Genomic DNA, 16,543 nt, shown 5'->3' on the forward strand with positions numbered 1-16,543 from the left:
CAAAGAATATTTTAGCTAGGATATATGAGAATTATTATCCACATTTCATTAATTATTAAGCTAAATAAAAGTATGACTGAGATATTTCCATTTGTAGTGTGTTGTCCACAAAATGGTGGAGATGAAAATAATTTCCATCAACATTTATTTTCTATAATTTTAATTTCTAATATTTTTATGTTTTGTAATTGTACATCGCATTTTTCTCAAAAGATAAATATGTTATAAAGTTATTTTAAAATAAAAGCATATGTTATAGCAGGAGATATTCAGTTTTTCTCTGGTCATGTGTGTGTGTGTGTGTGTTAGTCACTCAGTCATGTCTGACTCTTTGCGACCCCATGGACTATATAGCCTGCCAGCCTCCTCTGTCCGTGTGATTCTCCAGGCAAAAATACTGGAGTGGGTTGCAGTTCCCTTCTCTACAGGATCTTTCCAATCCAGGAACTGAACCCAGGTCTCCAGCATTGCAGGCAGTTTCTTCACCAACTGAGCCACCAGACAAGCCCTCTGGTTGTACCGGGAGGCAATGAAAAAAGTGACTTGGATTGGAGGGAGAGTATAAATTCCAATCGTAGTAGCTCTTGAGTTTGTTTGAATTTTTAAAACATTTGGATTAATAGAAAATTATATATTTAATCATGCTTGCTGTTATAGTTTGCAATGATTTTCTCTTTCTTTTTATTTAATACAATTAAAGAGACATTGACCAGACATTAAAAACCTCAGAATTTCAAACACTTGTCTCAAATAGGCTTCAGTTCAGTTCAGTTCAGTCACTCAGTCCTGTTCGACTCTTTGTGACCCCATGGACTGCAGCACACCAGGCCTCCCTGTCCGTCACCAACTCCTGGAGTTACTCAAACTCATGCCATCCAACAATCTCATCCTCTGTTGTCACCTTCTCCTCTAGTCTTCAATCTTTCCAGCATCAGGGTCTTTTCAAATGAGTCAGTTCTTCCCACCAAGTGGCCAAAGTATTGGAGTTTCAGCTGCAACATCAATTTTCCAGTGAATATTCAGGACTGATCTCCTTTAGGATGGACTGGTTGGATCTCCTTGCAGTCCAAGGGACTCTCAAGAGTCTTCTCTGACACCACAGTACAAAAGCATCAATTCTTCTGTGCTCAGCCTTCTTTAAGTTCAACTCTCACATCCATACATGAATACTGGAAAAACCATAGCCTTGACAAGATGGAACTTTGTTGGCAAAGTAATGTCTCTGGTTTTCAATATACTGTCTAGGTTGGTCATAATTTTCCTTTCAAGGAGTAAGCATCTTTTCATTTCATGGCTGCAGTGATTTTGGAGCCAAGAAAAAAAAATCTGTCACTGTTCCCACTGTTTCCCCAGCTATTTGCCATGAGGTGATGGGACTGGATGCCATGATATTAGTTTTCTGAATGTTGAGCTCTAAGCCTTTTTCACTGTCCTCTTTCACTTTCAAGAAGTTCTTTAGTTCTCCTTCACTTTCTGCCGTAAGGGTGGTGTCATCTGCATATCTGAGGTTATTGATATTTCTCACGGCAGTCTTGATTCCAGCTTGTGCTTCATCCAGCCCAGCGTTTCTCGTGCTGCCCCTCCTTGCAGCTGTCCACTGCTGACCCACACCTCCACAGCAGATGCTCAAGCCCAGTTCTCTCCCAGTTTCCATGGGGTCCCCAGGTCCTGGTACACGCAAGGCCTGCCTGAGCCCCCTGAGTGTCTCTGGCAGGAATGGGGTCCGACTCTAAATGCGAATTCACCCCTCCAAACAGGCTTATCAAATGTGAGTTAAAATTGAATGGATCATTTGTATGGCAAAAACAAACACAGCATTTAAAACACTTTTCCTCCAATTGAAAAATTAAGAAACATTAAATGGAGTGGATCCATCAGTCCAGGGATTAACAACAGTCAGTATAAATACAGGAAACCCATGGTCATGATATAGAAGAGAACTGTGGTATGTGTCGAAATGGAAAGAGTGGGACATTGTTCTTAGATTGTTATATCAATCCTTTCAAAAGTTCACCCTTTAATAGTGAATCTTATAACATGCTTGAATAAAAGTCTTCGTTGTTTTTTCTACTTGTGATTACACTTGCAGAAGTCATGTTGTTTTAAATATATAAAATTAGATACTTAGAATCAGTTTTCTAAAAACCTAAAGTACATAATAATGGTATTTCTATGAATATGCCTGATGCCTCACTGAGTATAACTGAGAGAAAACTATCGAACCTAAAGACAAATCATACCTACTTTAAGTTCTGTTTAGCAGGTCAGGTATTCCCCATAGGAAATTGTCTTATAAATGAAACTTTTCTCTACCCAACTCCTCAGGATTGAAAAGATTATTTTCTTTCTTGAGTGGATCATATCAAAAAATGCATAGACTACAGCTTAATCCATACTGGGCAATATTGTGACTATACTTCATTTTCAATATCACCACTGTTGATAAAGCTGTAAAGTTTACCAACATTTTAAAGTCTTTTAAAGATACTTTTTTTTCTGTTGACCCTAATCTTGTTTCTATACTTCAGCTCTTTTCCCTATATTTTGCTATTCTTTGTTGATTTTGGGGGGTCCTAGAAAAATATCACAGAACACTAAATAATCAACTTAAGATCATTTCCAAGTATATGAATGACAAGTGATTTTGGAAAGCAACGATCTAAATAACAGAGCAAGAAACTTAAGTTTCTTAAGTGAAATCTTAAGTTCACTTTTTAATTAGAGCAGTAGGTATGCTTTTTAATGTTTTTTTTATTTTTAACTGTAGCATAATTGCTTTACAATGCTGTGTTGTTTCTGCCATTTGACAGTGTGAAGCAGCCAGAAGCATGCATACATCCGCTCTTTCTGGAGCCTCCTTCCCATCCACTCCCACATCACCCCTCTAGGTTGTCACAGAGCACCAGGCTGTTCTCACAATGCTATACCACAACTTCCCGCCATCTATCTTACACATGGTGATGAATATATTTCAGTGCTACTCTCCATTCTTTCCACTCTTTTCATCCCCTGCTGTGTCCACAAGTTCATTCCCTACATCTGTGACTCTATTCCTGCCCTGAAAATAGGTTCATCAGCACCATTTTTCTAGACTTCATATATATGTGTAACATGCAATATCTGCTTTTCTCTTTCTCACTTCACTCTGTGTTACAGGCTCAAGGTTCATTCACCTCATTTCAATTGACTCACATTTGTTCCTTTTATGATTGAGTGATATTCCATTATATATATATGCATCACAACTTCTTCATTCGTTCCTCTGCCAGTGGACATCTAGGTTGCTTCCATATCCTGGTTATTGTCAATATTGCTGCAATGAGCATTGGAGTGCATGTGTCTTTTTGAATTATGGTTTTCTCAGGGTATATGCCTGGTAGTGGAATTGCTGGGTCATATGGTAGTTTTATTTTTAGTTTGTAAAGGAGCCTCCATACTGTTCTCCATAGTGGCTGTGTCAATTTACATTTCCACCTACAGTGCAAGCATTGTTGTTGTTTAGTGGCTAAGTTATGTCCAACTCTGCAGCTCCATGCACTGTAGCATGCCAGGTTCCTCTGTCCATGGGATTTCCCAGACAAGAATACTGGAGTAGGTAGCCATTTCCTTCTCCAGGGGATCTTCCTGTCTCAGGCATCTAACCTGTGGCAGACAGAGTCTTTACCACTAAGCCACCAGGGAAGTCCCTTTCTGCACATGTTCTCCAGCATCTGTTGTTGTTGTTTTTTATAGATGTTTCTATTATGGCCATTCTCACTGGTATAGATGATACCTCACTGTAATTTTGTTTTGCATTTCTCTATTAATGAACAATGTTGCACAGCTTTTCATGTTTGTTGACCATCTGTTTTTCTTCTTTGGAGAAATGTCAGTCTGGAGCTTCCACATATTTTTTAACTGGGTTGTTTGTTTTTCTGATAATGAGCTGCTTGTTTATTTTGGAGATTAATCCTTTGTCAGTTGCTTCTTTTGCCAGTATTTTCTTCCATTCTGAGAGTTATCTTTTCATCTCGTTTATAATTTCCTTTGCTGTGCAAAAACTTTTAAATTTAATTAGATCCCATTCGTTTATTTTTCTTTTTATTCCCATTACTATAGGAGGTGGGTGAAAGAGAATTTTGCTATGGATTATGTCAATGAGTGTTCTGCCCATGTTTTCATCTAATAGATTTCCTTTTAAAATATATATTACCCCAGAGTGTACCTTTTATAATGCATGAAGATTACTCTAGGTCCTTCTTAATCTAAAAATCTTACCTTTTTTTCCTTTGTTGTGATTTAGAGAATCCAATGAATGAAATTAAATTTGGGAAACTTCTGCTTCATAAATAAAACTGGACTTCAGTCAATGTGTGTTAAGCCTAAAGGCTTATGTTAGTTTTAATCTATTTTACTGCATATCAGGAAAACCCCTCTAATGCTGAACTAATTTTGAAACACTCAGTGAAAGTTTGTGAAGCTTAAGTGAATTAATAGTTCTTTAAAAAAAAAATAATGAAACTATATAGACACAAAAGTCTACAGATAATCCAGATGTCTGATTTTAAATTAGCTGAGTTGCTGACCAACACAGCTTGTTTTCTTTGTTTCTTTTCTTTTCTTTTGTCCAAACAGCATGGGATGCAGGATCTTAGCTCCCAAGCCAGGGATGGAACCTTCCCCCCGCATTGGAAGCTCAGAGTCTTAACCACTGGACTACAAGGAAAATCCCCCAAGACAGCTTAGAAGGAGCTCAAATGTAGAAAGCAGCCTGCTCCTTCTCTTTGCACATAGGATGAAACATATATGCTTATAGATTTATACCTAGGTTTTCCGTAAATCATTTGGCATATGAAAATGTGTTGCATTAGGCAAGATGAACGAAGAATGTGTAAACAGGAGACAAATAGACCTACCTCTATTGTAGAAGAGATTAGTATTTGTTCAAGGTCATGATGAACAACAAAAACTTTCCTTGCAGTCTTTTGTACGCTTGACTGTATTTATCAGTGTCTGTGTGTACACAGTCATATTTGTCTCTTTGCAATCCCATGGACTATAGCCCACCAGGCTCCTCTGTCCATGAATTTTCCAGGCAAAAGTACTGAAGTGGAATGCCATTTCCTACCTCAGGGTGTATTTAGCATTATCACTTATGAAAATAAGTACCACTATTCTGGGAGCAAATCTCCATTTAGGACCATTTAAATTTAAATCAATCTCCATTTAAATTTTTTTAAAGTTTTTTTCTCTAAATTTTCATCACAAATTTCTACATCTAAAAGTAATTCTCCACCTATAGAGAGTTAAATAAAAAACTGAACTACTTAAGAATCAAAAAGCAATGTTACTTTTATAAATAAAATGTACTATTTAAAAAAAAAAAAATTAGCATCAAACAATATTTCATGGAAAATTATTTAAGTGCTTTTAGCAGTAAGCTAATTTCTGCAACAGAAATATGAAAAAATCATGCTCAGATGACAGATGTGAATTTTTTCCCCTTATTTTAGTGTTTTGATTTTATATTTTGATGACTATTAAGCTACAATTACACAAGCTCTTGAGCTACATGTTGGTTTAGTTAGCCAATTTCTAACTTTCAAAGTATGGGAGGTGCAACTTGGAGAGATGTTGTAAAAACTCTCTTAGACCGATTCTCATACTTGCTTTCAATAATAAAATATGTATGTACAAATAGATATTTGAATTTTTGACACCTGAATTATTTATATTTTTTTAATTCTAACATGAAATCCCTTTTCAAAGAGAAATACAAAAGAACACCAAAAAAGAAGCTGAAAACAAGGATTCAAGAAAAATACAGGAAAGCAAGAAATAATTATTTGCATTATTGTACCTCTTTTAAATAGTTGTTTTTCTACTAGTAGCATAGAAAAAATGGATATTGACATTTTTAGGCAAGCAAATTACACATTTTAATTCATTTACTAGTTTTATTACTATCTTTTGACTATTTAATGCTGAGTATCCAATATAAAATATTGATTTAAACACAGGTATATAAAAACATAAAACAGAAGTTCCCTGTTGGTCTAGTCATTGGGATTTGGTGCTTTCACTGCCATGGCCTGGGTTCAATCCCTGGTTCAGGAACTAGGATCCCAGAAGCCATGCTGTGTGGCATATTATATATACTAAGTTGCTTCAGTTGTGTCCGAATCTTTGAGACCCTATGGACAATCGCCTGCCAGTCTCCTCTGTCTGTGGATTCCCTAGGCAAGAATTCTGGAGTGGGTTGCCATGCCTTCAGGCTAAATAAACAGTCTTCAGTTCTACAGATCTAATATTAAGGGTTATCTCGTAATGTCGAGACCTGAAAATATTTTTGTTTTTGTAATGGAGTTAAATAAAAATTAAGTCATAAAGCATATATGTAAGTATTCTGGGAAGCTAAAAAGAAAAGATGGCTTTAAAATCCTTTAAATGATGCCATGCTTAGTTACAATGTATTAAGTAATTAAAGCCATAACTTACTTATAAAGATTTTTTGTATGTTGCTAAGGACATAAATCATTCCTAGTCCCCAAGTTCTAGTGATGCAATACTATATATGGTAATGACTTTGTGAGAAGTTCAGACAAATAAGTGAACTTTTACAATAGACTAGTTTGGTAGCAAAAGAAAGAAGGAAAATATTAGAAAATCTAGCTTTCATAATTATTATAGCTTAACTTCATGAAATATGAGAAAATATAAATATTTAAATATATTGTTAAGCTAAAAAAAGCTTTCACAGAAGAATGTAATTAAATATTTATTACATAAACCTATTTGATATCCATGCCTATTCTTTGCAGTGACAAAATGTATATTTAGTTTTCCTTAAAAAGTAACTTTAGGTAGTCATCCAACTTTGTAACTGTTAGTTTAAAAGGTATAACTTTGTTTCTCCAGGAAAAAAGTAATAGCTCTTAAGGTCAATATTCCCTCACCATAAGGTGCTTTACAAATACAATGTTTCTAAGCACTTTTTGAACTCAGGGATGAAGCAGATCAATATACTGGTTAAATACTAAAAAGGTCACAAATAAAATATTTATCATTTAAAAGCTAACTAGCTAAAACTAAGTCATTTCAAAACAGTGACTGTATTCTCAGAAGAATAATCAATGCTTAACAAGAGATTCTGAAAGTTGCTGATGAAGAAATATATTTATTGAACTAATTTAATTTCAAATGGTCAATTTTTTTCACCAAAACTGAATTTCCATAGAATTTTTTAATAATAATAATGATACTTGTTAAATTTTTACCTTGTGATTTAAATGCATTATTATGTTCACAAGTCTTTCCAACAACCTCATGGCTTAGTTTGTGGAGATTGTTTCCCAAAGTGTCCCCATTTCAATAAAGAGGCATCTCAGCCTTAGAGAAAAGTTAACTGACTCAACAAAGGATATGGAGGAGTAAGTGATGGAAGCAGGATTTTCTAATGCCAGATACAGTGCCTTTCAGAACAAAGCAAAAGTCTTCACATTTTAAAGATGGTAAATGGGGATTTATGTCATTGACCAGATATATCATCGCTGAGCTGTGGGATTCGTTGCCTAAAATTCTGACTAGGTATGCATGTGAGAAGAATCCTGAATGAAGTAGGAAAGAAGTGACTGAAGTTCAAATGTAATTTGAGTCAATCTATCCACAGGGGCTAACACTGAATCAAATCTTTATTTTTCCACTATCCTTGTCTGAGCTTTGGTAGTTGAATCATGTGAGGCAAATCCAAAGTGATTACAAATTTGAAAAAACATACTTTTTGCTTTACATAAAATCAAAGATATCTCATAAGTCAATTGTCTTTATTGTAACAATAGATTCAGGTGAGGATCATTTATATTTGAAAAGGAATAATGGAAGAAAAAGTGCAATTGTTTAAAGTGCTGAAACAAATCCTAGTTTTCTTGTTACATTATTTTTCTAGCATGAGGCACTAGGTTTTTTAATAGTGTGTACAGATACATCTTTGAAAATTTTAAAAAAATATTTGGAATCTCATTGTCCATTTGTATATTGAAATTTTGCATGAAAAAATTACCAAATTCCCATAGCTGAAAACCATTTTGTTTCTCTAGTCTTTCCTTAAAGTGGGTTCATGTGATAAGAATATAGTTCTGTCAAAGTTAATAATTTCTCTGGATTCACGCTAAGCAATTTTTCTACACTAAAACCATCTAAATAGCATGGTAAACTTCGATAGGGGAAGGAGATTCTGAAAATGGCATGAAATTTTTTTTTCCTCCAACACTGTGTTTCTATTGCCAGCTTCTAATTATGGGAGATAAAATAATTGTAATCAAAATGACACTTTTTAAGGGCATGTGAGTGCCAGGTTTGTTGATTCTGTGCTTAAAGAATTCTTATTTGCAACAACACGGGATGTTGTTTAGGAATATCTGATCTCACCCAGGTGAACCACAAGGCTGCCTGGGTAAGTGCCAGGCACCATGTCACAGAAGGTTTTTATTACTCTGCCTGCAAGCTCTGGGGTTGTTAAGAGATATGTTGTTGTTGTTTAGTTACTAAGTCATGTATCACTCTTTCGTGACCTCATTAACAGTAATCCTCCAGGCTCCTTTGCCCATGGGATTTCCCAGGAAAGAGTACTGCCGTGGGTTGCGGTTTCCTCCTCCAGGGGATCTCCCCAACCCAGGGACCAAACCTGTGTCTCCTGAATTGGCAGGCAGATTCTATAATACACCACTGAGCCACAAGGGAGGTTTGTTAAGGAATATAAATAACATGTTATTTCCTAAAAAAAAATAAATAAATAAATAAATTTAGACATGAAATTCAGAAAAATAAACTAGTATTCAGACAGGTGTGATGTATTCAAGATTGGCCTGTTAGTGGAAAATTCAACATAAAAACTCATATCAATTCCTTTGAATCACAATTTCTTCAATCATGATTAAAATATATTAGACCTAACTTTAAAAATATGACTTAGAAAATCTTTATTTTACATATATTATTTTTTTCAGAAGTAGTTTTTGCAAAACCCAAGTTTGCTTCTGTCACTTGGATTGCACACCACTCACAGATTGAGCATGCTATTATGATGCTGAGTGGTAAATGTATTTTATCATTTAAAATGATAATTATAAACGTATAATGTTATATAGGCAAATTTCAACATTATCATGGTCATTTTGAACCGTGTTATGCAATTGTCATATGATTCTCTTTTTTACCTCTAAATAACACAATATCTCCAGTTTAATCTTCTATCTTTCCACTATGCCCTCTTTCCTATCTGCATTGTTATAGTTGAGGAATTGCCCCTTATATTCAACTACAGGCATATAACATTTGATTCATTTTTGCTGCATTATCCCTCTTGCCATTTCTACTCTGTCAGTCTATTTCCTATTCTCTATCACCTCTTTCATGAATCCTTTGTGTATGACTTGTGGAGTTTCCTCCAATCACATGTCTTGAAAAAGTGGCTCCCATCTTTCCCTACCTTTTCATGATATGACTTCAGTCAGTTCAGTCGCTCAGTCACGTTCACCTCTTTGTGACCCCATGGACTGCAGCGTGCCTGGCTTCCCTGTCCATCACCACCTCCCGGAGCTCACTCAAACTCATGTCCATTGAGTCCATCATGGATATGACTTCAGAAAGGTCACAACTCTGTTCAAGCTTGCCTCTGGTCTAATGTGATTTGTTAAACAATTCACTGGAGAAATACAAGTAAATCATTTATTCTAAAACGATGCAGAGCAGGAATAGAGACGCAGCTGTAGAGAATGAAATTGTGGACATGGGGGGAAGGAGGAGAGGGTGGAACAAATTAAGAGAGTAGCATTGAGGTATACACACTACCACGTGTCAAATATTAGTACACAGCTAGTGGGAAGCTGCTGCATGGCCCATGGAGCTTGGTTCTGTGTTCTGTGATGACACAGAGGGGCGGGACAGGGGTGGTGGGAGGAGGCTCAAGAAGGACAGGATGTATGTTCACATAGGACTGATTCCATTGTTACAGCAGAAACTAGCACATTGAAAAGTAGTTGCTGCTGCTGCTGCTAAGTCGCTTCAGTCGTGTCCGACTCTGTGCGACCCCATAGACGGCAGCCCACCAGGCTCCGCCACCCTGGGATTCTCCAGGCAAGAACACTGGAGTGGGTTGCCATTTCCTTCTCCAATGCATGAAAGTGAAAAGTGAAAGTGAAGTCGTTCAGTCGTGTCCGATTCCTAGCCACCCCATGGACTGCATCCTACCAGGCTCCTCCATCCATGGGATTCTCCAGGCAAGAGTACTGGAGTGGGGTGCCATTGCCTTCTCCTGAAAAGTAGTTAGATTCTGATGAAAATGATGATTTTTAAAATATTTCTCAGCAGATATTTTAAAGTGTATCCTCTGTCAAAGCAAAGTGCTGTAGCATCATTTCAAGAGTAAGCCTTAAAACTAAAATTATTCCAAATAGAACATCTATTTAACACGTCTCTTATAGGAGTTTTGATTACATTTTTTTTCTTTGAATAAAGTGCTGATCTAAAAATGACTCTGACTTTCTTGTAGAGTACAATTAGGGCTATAATAAAATATTCATTATCTCCCCCAAAAGTAATCAAGAAGTATACTGTAAACCAGAGTTAGAATGTCTTTTTCTGAAGAAAATTTGTAAGAGATTTTCAAATTCTAACATGGCAGTTGCTTAAAACATTGTTTGAAAACCAGGCATTCATGAAATTGGAGTGTGCTAGTAAAGATATTTTCCTGTCTCTTAAGTTGAATATTTCTCAGATGAGATGATTTCTTTTTTTAAAATAACTGTATAATCTTGTCTATCTTGGGGTTTAATACACTTATTTTCTTTTATTTTTAAGACACGCTTTTTAATGGTCTTGGGCTTGGAGCGGTCATTGGCCTGGGAGTCGCCGCACTCTTGCTAATCCTGGTGGTAATAGATGTCAGCTGCTTCTTTATCCGACAATGTGGGTTATTGATGTGCATCACCAGGAGAATGTGTGGGAAGAAGAGTGGCTCCAGTGGCAAAAGTAAAGAACTCGAAGAAGGAAAAGCTGCCTACCTGTGAGTATCAGACATCTGCGCCACAGTAATGAGAGACTTTATATCACTCCGAGGAGTTCACAATTTACATTTTCTTTATGCAAAATTTAGAGTGATATGCAAAAAACTGTTCCATATTAGCATCAACTTCAAAAGTTCTCTCATGTTCCTACCCAGACAAAACCACACTACTCCAGGTAACTCCCCTTCTCCCAGGCAACTACTATTCTGATTTTTTTCATCATACATCATTTTTAGCTCTTATAAAACTTGATATGTGTCTGGCTTCTTTCACTCAACATAATGTTTTAGAATTCATTCATGGTGTTCTATCTGTCAGTGATTCATTTTATTTTATTGTTGGGTCATTTCTATTCATTCTTGATTCATATATTTAGGCATTTTATGATTTCATGCCTTATTTCTTAGACTTAAGGATAGAGGAGAATTCGTTTTTACATGGCTGCATTGTTTTGTTTGGCTTTTAATCTCCAAACCCATTTCAAGCTTACTAGGCATTTCATCTATGATCATTTCTTATGGATATTATATAAGGAATGTTTTCACCTTAAGGGATAATAAATTGAATAGTACACATTTTCAGTTAAAAAAAATTAGTTTAAATATCCCAAAGTGTCACCTGCTTAGTTGTTGGACACAGTGGATAGCAAAGAACAAAATGGAATTAGACTGTTTTAATGCTTGAAAGAATAGTGAACATATGACATAGTAAATACAGTGGGATCAATTCCTATTCACTATCTCTTGCTATCCTCATAGAAGCATATACTTTCTCATAACTTGCTTTTAAATTGCCTGATTAACTAAAGAAATGTATCACCAAATTTAACTTTAGTTCATTTTCCCATATACAGAAAACAACACACTATTTAACATAATTATACATATATTATATACAGATGATACATATATATGCACACATGACTCAAAACTGAATTTTGAATATATACAAAATATACAAAATTCATATATACTAAATGAAACAAGTATTAGGTAACAAGCACTGCCATCAAACCTAGGGATAAAGTGGTGAGCAAAACAAACAAGAACTTTATTCACATGGAATTCACATTTTAATGTAAGAATACAGATAATAAATGCTAAAAATGAAAATGTCTGATAGTGATAAGCACTAAAAAATAAAGAAAAACAGAATGGTAAACTGTTACTGGAGTTTCAGTCACTGTAAACCTCTAGCAGGAGGTGAAACGAAACTGAAGAGTGAGTGATCAAGAGTCACAAATATGATGATCAAGGGGAAGAGCCTTCCAATCAGGTGTAATAACAGTACAGAGGTTGTTAAGGCAGGAATGAGCTATGTTCAGCACGAAGTGGATCTGAGTGGAGTAAGCCAGGTAAAGAAACTGGTACCAATATTAGTTGGGAGAATTATCTGAGTACAAAAGGATGAAATCTTGTTGGATTAAATATTTTATAAATAGGAAGTGACTAAAAAAAATTTTTTTTAAAGATTTGTTTAGTTGCTTTGAAGAATGGATTACTGGAAGGTTGGTACGTGTAAGGAAAGATATAAAGTCAGGGGGACTAGATAGGAGAATCTTGAAATACTTCAGGTGGAAAAAGATGGTCTTCTGTACCAAGATAGTAGTAGATAGACATATGAAAGAGTATACCATCCAGATATAGATGAGGTAGAGTCAACCACTGGGAATTGATTTGACTTTGAGGTGACAGTAAGAGAGAAATCAAAAAGAGCCTTCTCGTTTTGTCTTAATCATCTAGAAGGAAGTTGGTGACCATGTGCGAAACAGCCAGGTGTATCCAAGCTCTGTCATTTGCTTTTGTTTGATTTCTTGATTGGTAATTTATCCACCAACACTTCTGTTTGTAATTCCTGCTGAGATCAATTAACCTTAAAGTCTCGGAAAGATGAAAACACATGATTCATTTCATGCTTGTTGTCCATCATAGCTTTTAAAATCATGATTATCCCCTGCCTTAGAAAAAAGTTTTTAACTTTATCAACAAGTTATTGTGTCAACTAAAAAGTATATATAAAATCTCAATGAGAGATAGAATATAATTAATTTGATTTATTGAATATATACTATTTTCTAAACATGATCTCAAGTGTTCTTAGACTAGTCCTTTGATGTGATCAGAAGTTATAAGACTGAGTATATGTGTTAGAAAACACACTAACTACAAACTTAGAGCATCTTTATTTGAAGAATATTATATTGCATAAAAAATGAGAAAGGTGATGGTATACAAAATAGCATTTGTGTAAACTCCTAGAATATTCCATTATTTGTCTTTTATTGTAAATTAGCGTTTATCTTGAATTCTCGTAGTTTATCTTATAAAATGGCTAATGATTGCTATTTTCTCAAACTCCATGTATACTCTCATTTACCCAAGCACTGATTTACAATAGCAAATACTATTGAACACCTAGATAACCAGGCGCTTTGGTGCTAGTGGTAAAGAGCACTCTTGCCAATACAGGAGATGTAAGGGACACAGATTCGATCCCTGGGTCAGGAAGATCCCTTGCAGAAGGGAATGGCAACCCACTCCAGTATTCTTGCCTGGAGAATCCCATGGACAGAGGAGCCTGGCAGGCTACTGAACATAGAGTCGCAAAGAGGCAGACATGACTGAAGCAAGTTAGCACACGCACATCTAAGTTTCAGAGATACAAATGTGAGAAAAAACAAACTAATCCCTGCTGTTGGCTTGTTACTCTGATGGGAAACACATTTTTCTAAACACATTTTAAAAAAAAATCAAATGGATAAATAAATAAGAAAGGTTTGTGTAAATGTTAACTTTTTAGAAGAGAATTTACCTAATCAGATATATCTAAGCAAGTTGTAAAAGAAATAAAACATAAAAAATAATAGCAAGTGACTAGTCAATGTGGGCTGCCGTCTATGGGGTCGCACAGAGTCGGACACGACTGAAGCGCCTTCGCAGCAGCAGTCAACATGTGTATATGTGTGTGTATTCTAGTGCATGTGTGATCAGCTGTGTCTGACTCTGTGACCCCATGGACTAGGGCCGGCCAGACTCCTCTGTCCACGGCCTTCTCCAGGCAAGAACGCTGGAGGTGGGTTGCCATTCCCTTCTCCAGGAGATCTTCCTGACCCAAGGATCGAACCCATGTCTCATGTGTCTCCTGCACTGGCAGGTGGATTCTTTACCAACCACACCACCTGGGAATCCCCCATGTGTGTGTAATTTGCTTTTCAACATGCATGAAGAGGGATACCCAAATCCAGCCCCCTTTGCTACCACAAGGGAAAAATAAATTATACCCAGGTACCTCATGTCATAAATTTTATGTACTAAAATATTTTTATTTATTTCCCAAAAGAAAGTGAATGGTTAAATTTTAAATTTGAACTATTTTATGGAATATTTAACACAGTTTTGATGAAAAGAATTCTAGACAAAATGGAATTTCTTTCCATTTTTTTCTGAACAATATTTGGCTAGATAAATTTCAATGGAAAAAAGATTCTTAGTAAGTATTCTATTCTAGCCACATTGGATTTATTTAAAGGGTGATGGGATTTTGTGGAGATTTTTAGCTATGTTCCCTAATGCATCCATTCTTACATTTTATAGGTAAGATTTTATTTTTCTTTATTTTTCTAGGAAAGATGGATCAAAAGAACCAATAGTGGAGATGAGAACAGAGGATGAAAGAATTACTAATCATGAAGATGGGAGCCCAGTAAATGAGCCAAATGAAACCACACCACTAACAGAACCTGAGTATGTAGCTTGAAATCCTTAATAATTTTTGGATAAATATTTGTAAACTGACTATCACATTATCATTATCAATAGCATGTATTGGCAAATAACGTTTTTAAAACGATGTTTCTTCTTCAATGAAAGTACATGTGAATATCAAAATTGAGATATTTCACACTAAGATTTTGTATCAGTGTAGGAGAAAATCTCCTGTTTAAAAATATATTCATAATTTTATGCAAATATATCAGAATAATGGAAGCATGTTTCAAATTTGGACTTTCATGCACTAATCTTGCTGTTTAAGAAAGTGATACTTTCAAAATGTGATTGATTTTACTGAAATAAAAATGTGTCAGGAAATTAGTTACTGCTTTTACTATGAATACACAGTTGTAGAATAGAAATAAATAGTGTGAAATAAACACATCTGTTTTTTAAATGTATATTTGTCAAGAAGAAGGGATGCTGTTAAATAACTATTATTTCAGTGATGTTTGGTCTCCATTCAAAGTTATGTTATTTACTTAATTCTGCATCCATCAGAACTTGATTAAAACCATGATTAGTACTTCAGCTAAACTCACAAAAGTGGACATGTGTAAACATGATGTTCATGAATATGAAGGTTAAAATGTTTAGAAACAAAGGCATTATCAGAAAGTAGTAACAGCGGTATTCAACTGAATATATTCCTCTTGCCGTGATGAAGGGGCTTGTATAACTCAATGAAGATATGAGCCACACCACGTAGGTCCACCCAAGATGGACCAGTCATAGTGAAGAGTTCTGACAAATGTGATCCACTAGAAGAGGGAATGGCAAACCACTCCAATATACTAGCATGGGAACCCCACCAACTGCATAAAAGGCAAAAAGGTATGACACTGAAAGATAAACCCCCCAGGTCATAAGGTGTCCAATATGCTATTGGGGAAGACTGGAGGACAGCTCCTAACAGCTCCAGAAAGAATGAAGCAGCGGGACCAGTTTTGGATGTGTCTGGTGATGAAAGTAAAATCCGAAGCTGCGAAGAACAGTACTGCACATGAACCTGGAATGTTAGGTCTATGAATCAAGGTAAATCGGTCATGATCAAGCAGGACAGGGCAAGAATAAACATCATCTTAGGAATCAGTGAACTAAAATGGACAGGAATGGGTGAATTTAATTCAGATGAACATTATATCTACTCCTGTGGGCAAAAATCCAAAGGAAGAAATGGTGTAGTCCTTATAATAAACAAAAGAATGAAAAATGCAGTTCTTGGGTGTAACCTCAAAAATGACAGAATGGCCTTGGTTTGTTCCCAAGGCAAGCCATTCAACATCACAGTAATCCAAGTTTATGCCCCAACTGCTGATGCCAAAGAAGCTGAAGTTGATCAGTTCTGTGAAGACCTAGGAGACTTCCTAGTACTAACACCCAAAAAAGATGTCCTATTCATCATAGGGGATCAGAATGCAAAAGTAGGAAGCCAAGAGACACCTGGAGTAGCAGACCAGTTTGGCCTTGGTGTGCAAAACGAAGCAGAGCAAAGGCTAACAGAATTCTGCCAAGAGAACAGAATATATAGCAGAGCTATATGTAACTATATATAACAGAACTGATTATAGCAAACACATTTTTACAACCACACAAGAGACAACTTTACACATGGACATCACCAAATGGTCAATGCAAAATCAGAGTAATTACATTCTTTAGCCAAAGATGGAGTAGCTGTACATTGTCAGCAGAAACAAGACCTGGAGCTGACTGTGGCTCAGATCATCA

The 16,543-nt window shown here is 35.8% G+C and overlaps 1 protein-coding gene across 1 annotated transcript in view; it reads left to right on the forward strand.

Moving 5' to 3' along the window:
• Positions 1–16,543, forward strand: part of NCAM2 (neural cell adhesion molecule 2) — a 545,993-nt gene that overhangs the window by 525,772 nt on the left and 3,678 nt on the right. Inside the window, exons 16-17 of the mRNA XM_065913597.1 lie at positions 10,837–11,041; positions 14,666–14,785. Coding sequence (XP_065769669.1) covers positions 10,837–11,041; positions 14,666–14,785 — 325 coding nt within the window. The remainder of the gene's footprint in view (positions 1–10,836; positions 11,042–14,665; positions 14,786–16,543) is intronic.

Source organism: Muntiacus reevesi, chromosome 21 (genome assembly GCF_963930625.1).
Source record: "Muntiacus reevesi chromosome 21, mMunRee1.1, whole genome shotgun sequence".
Lineage (NCBI taxonomy): Eukaryota > Metazoa > Chordata > Mammalia > Artiodactyla > Cervidae > Muntiacus > Muntiacus reevesi.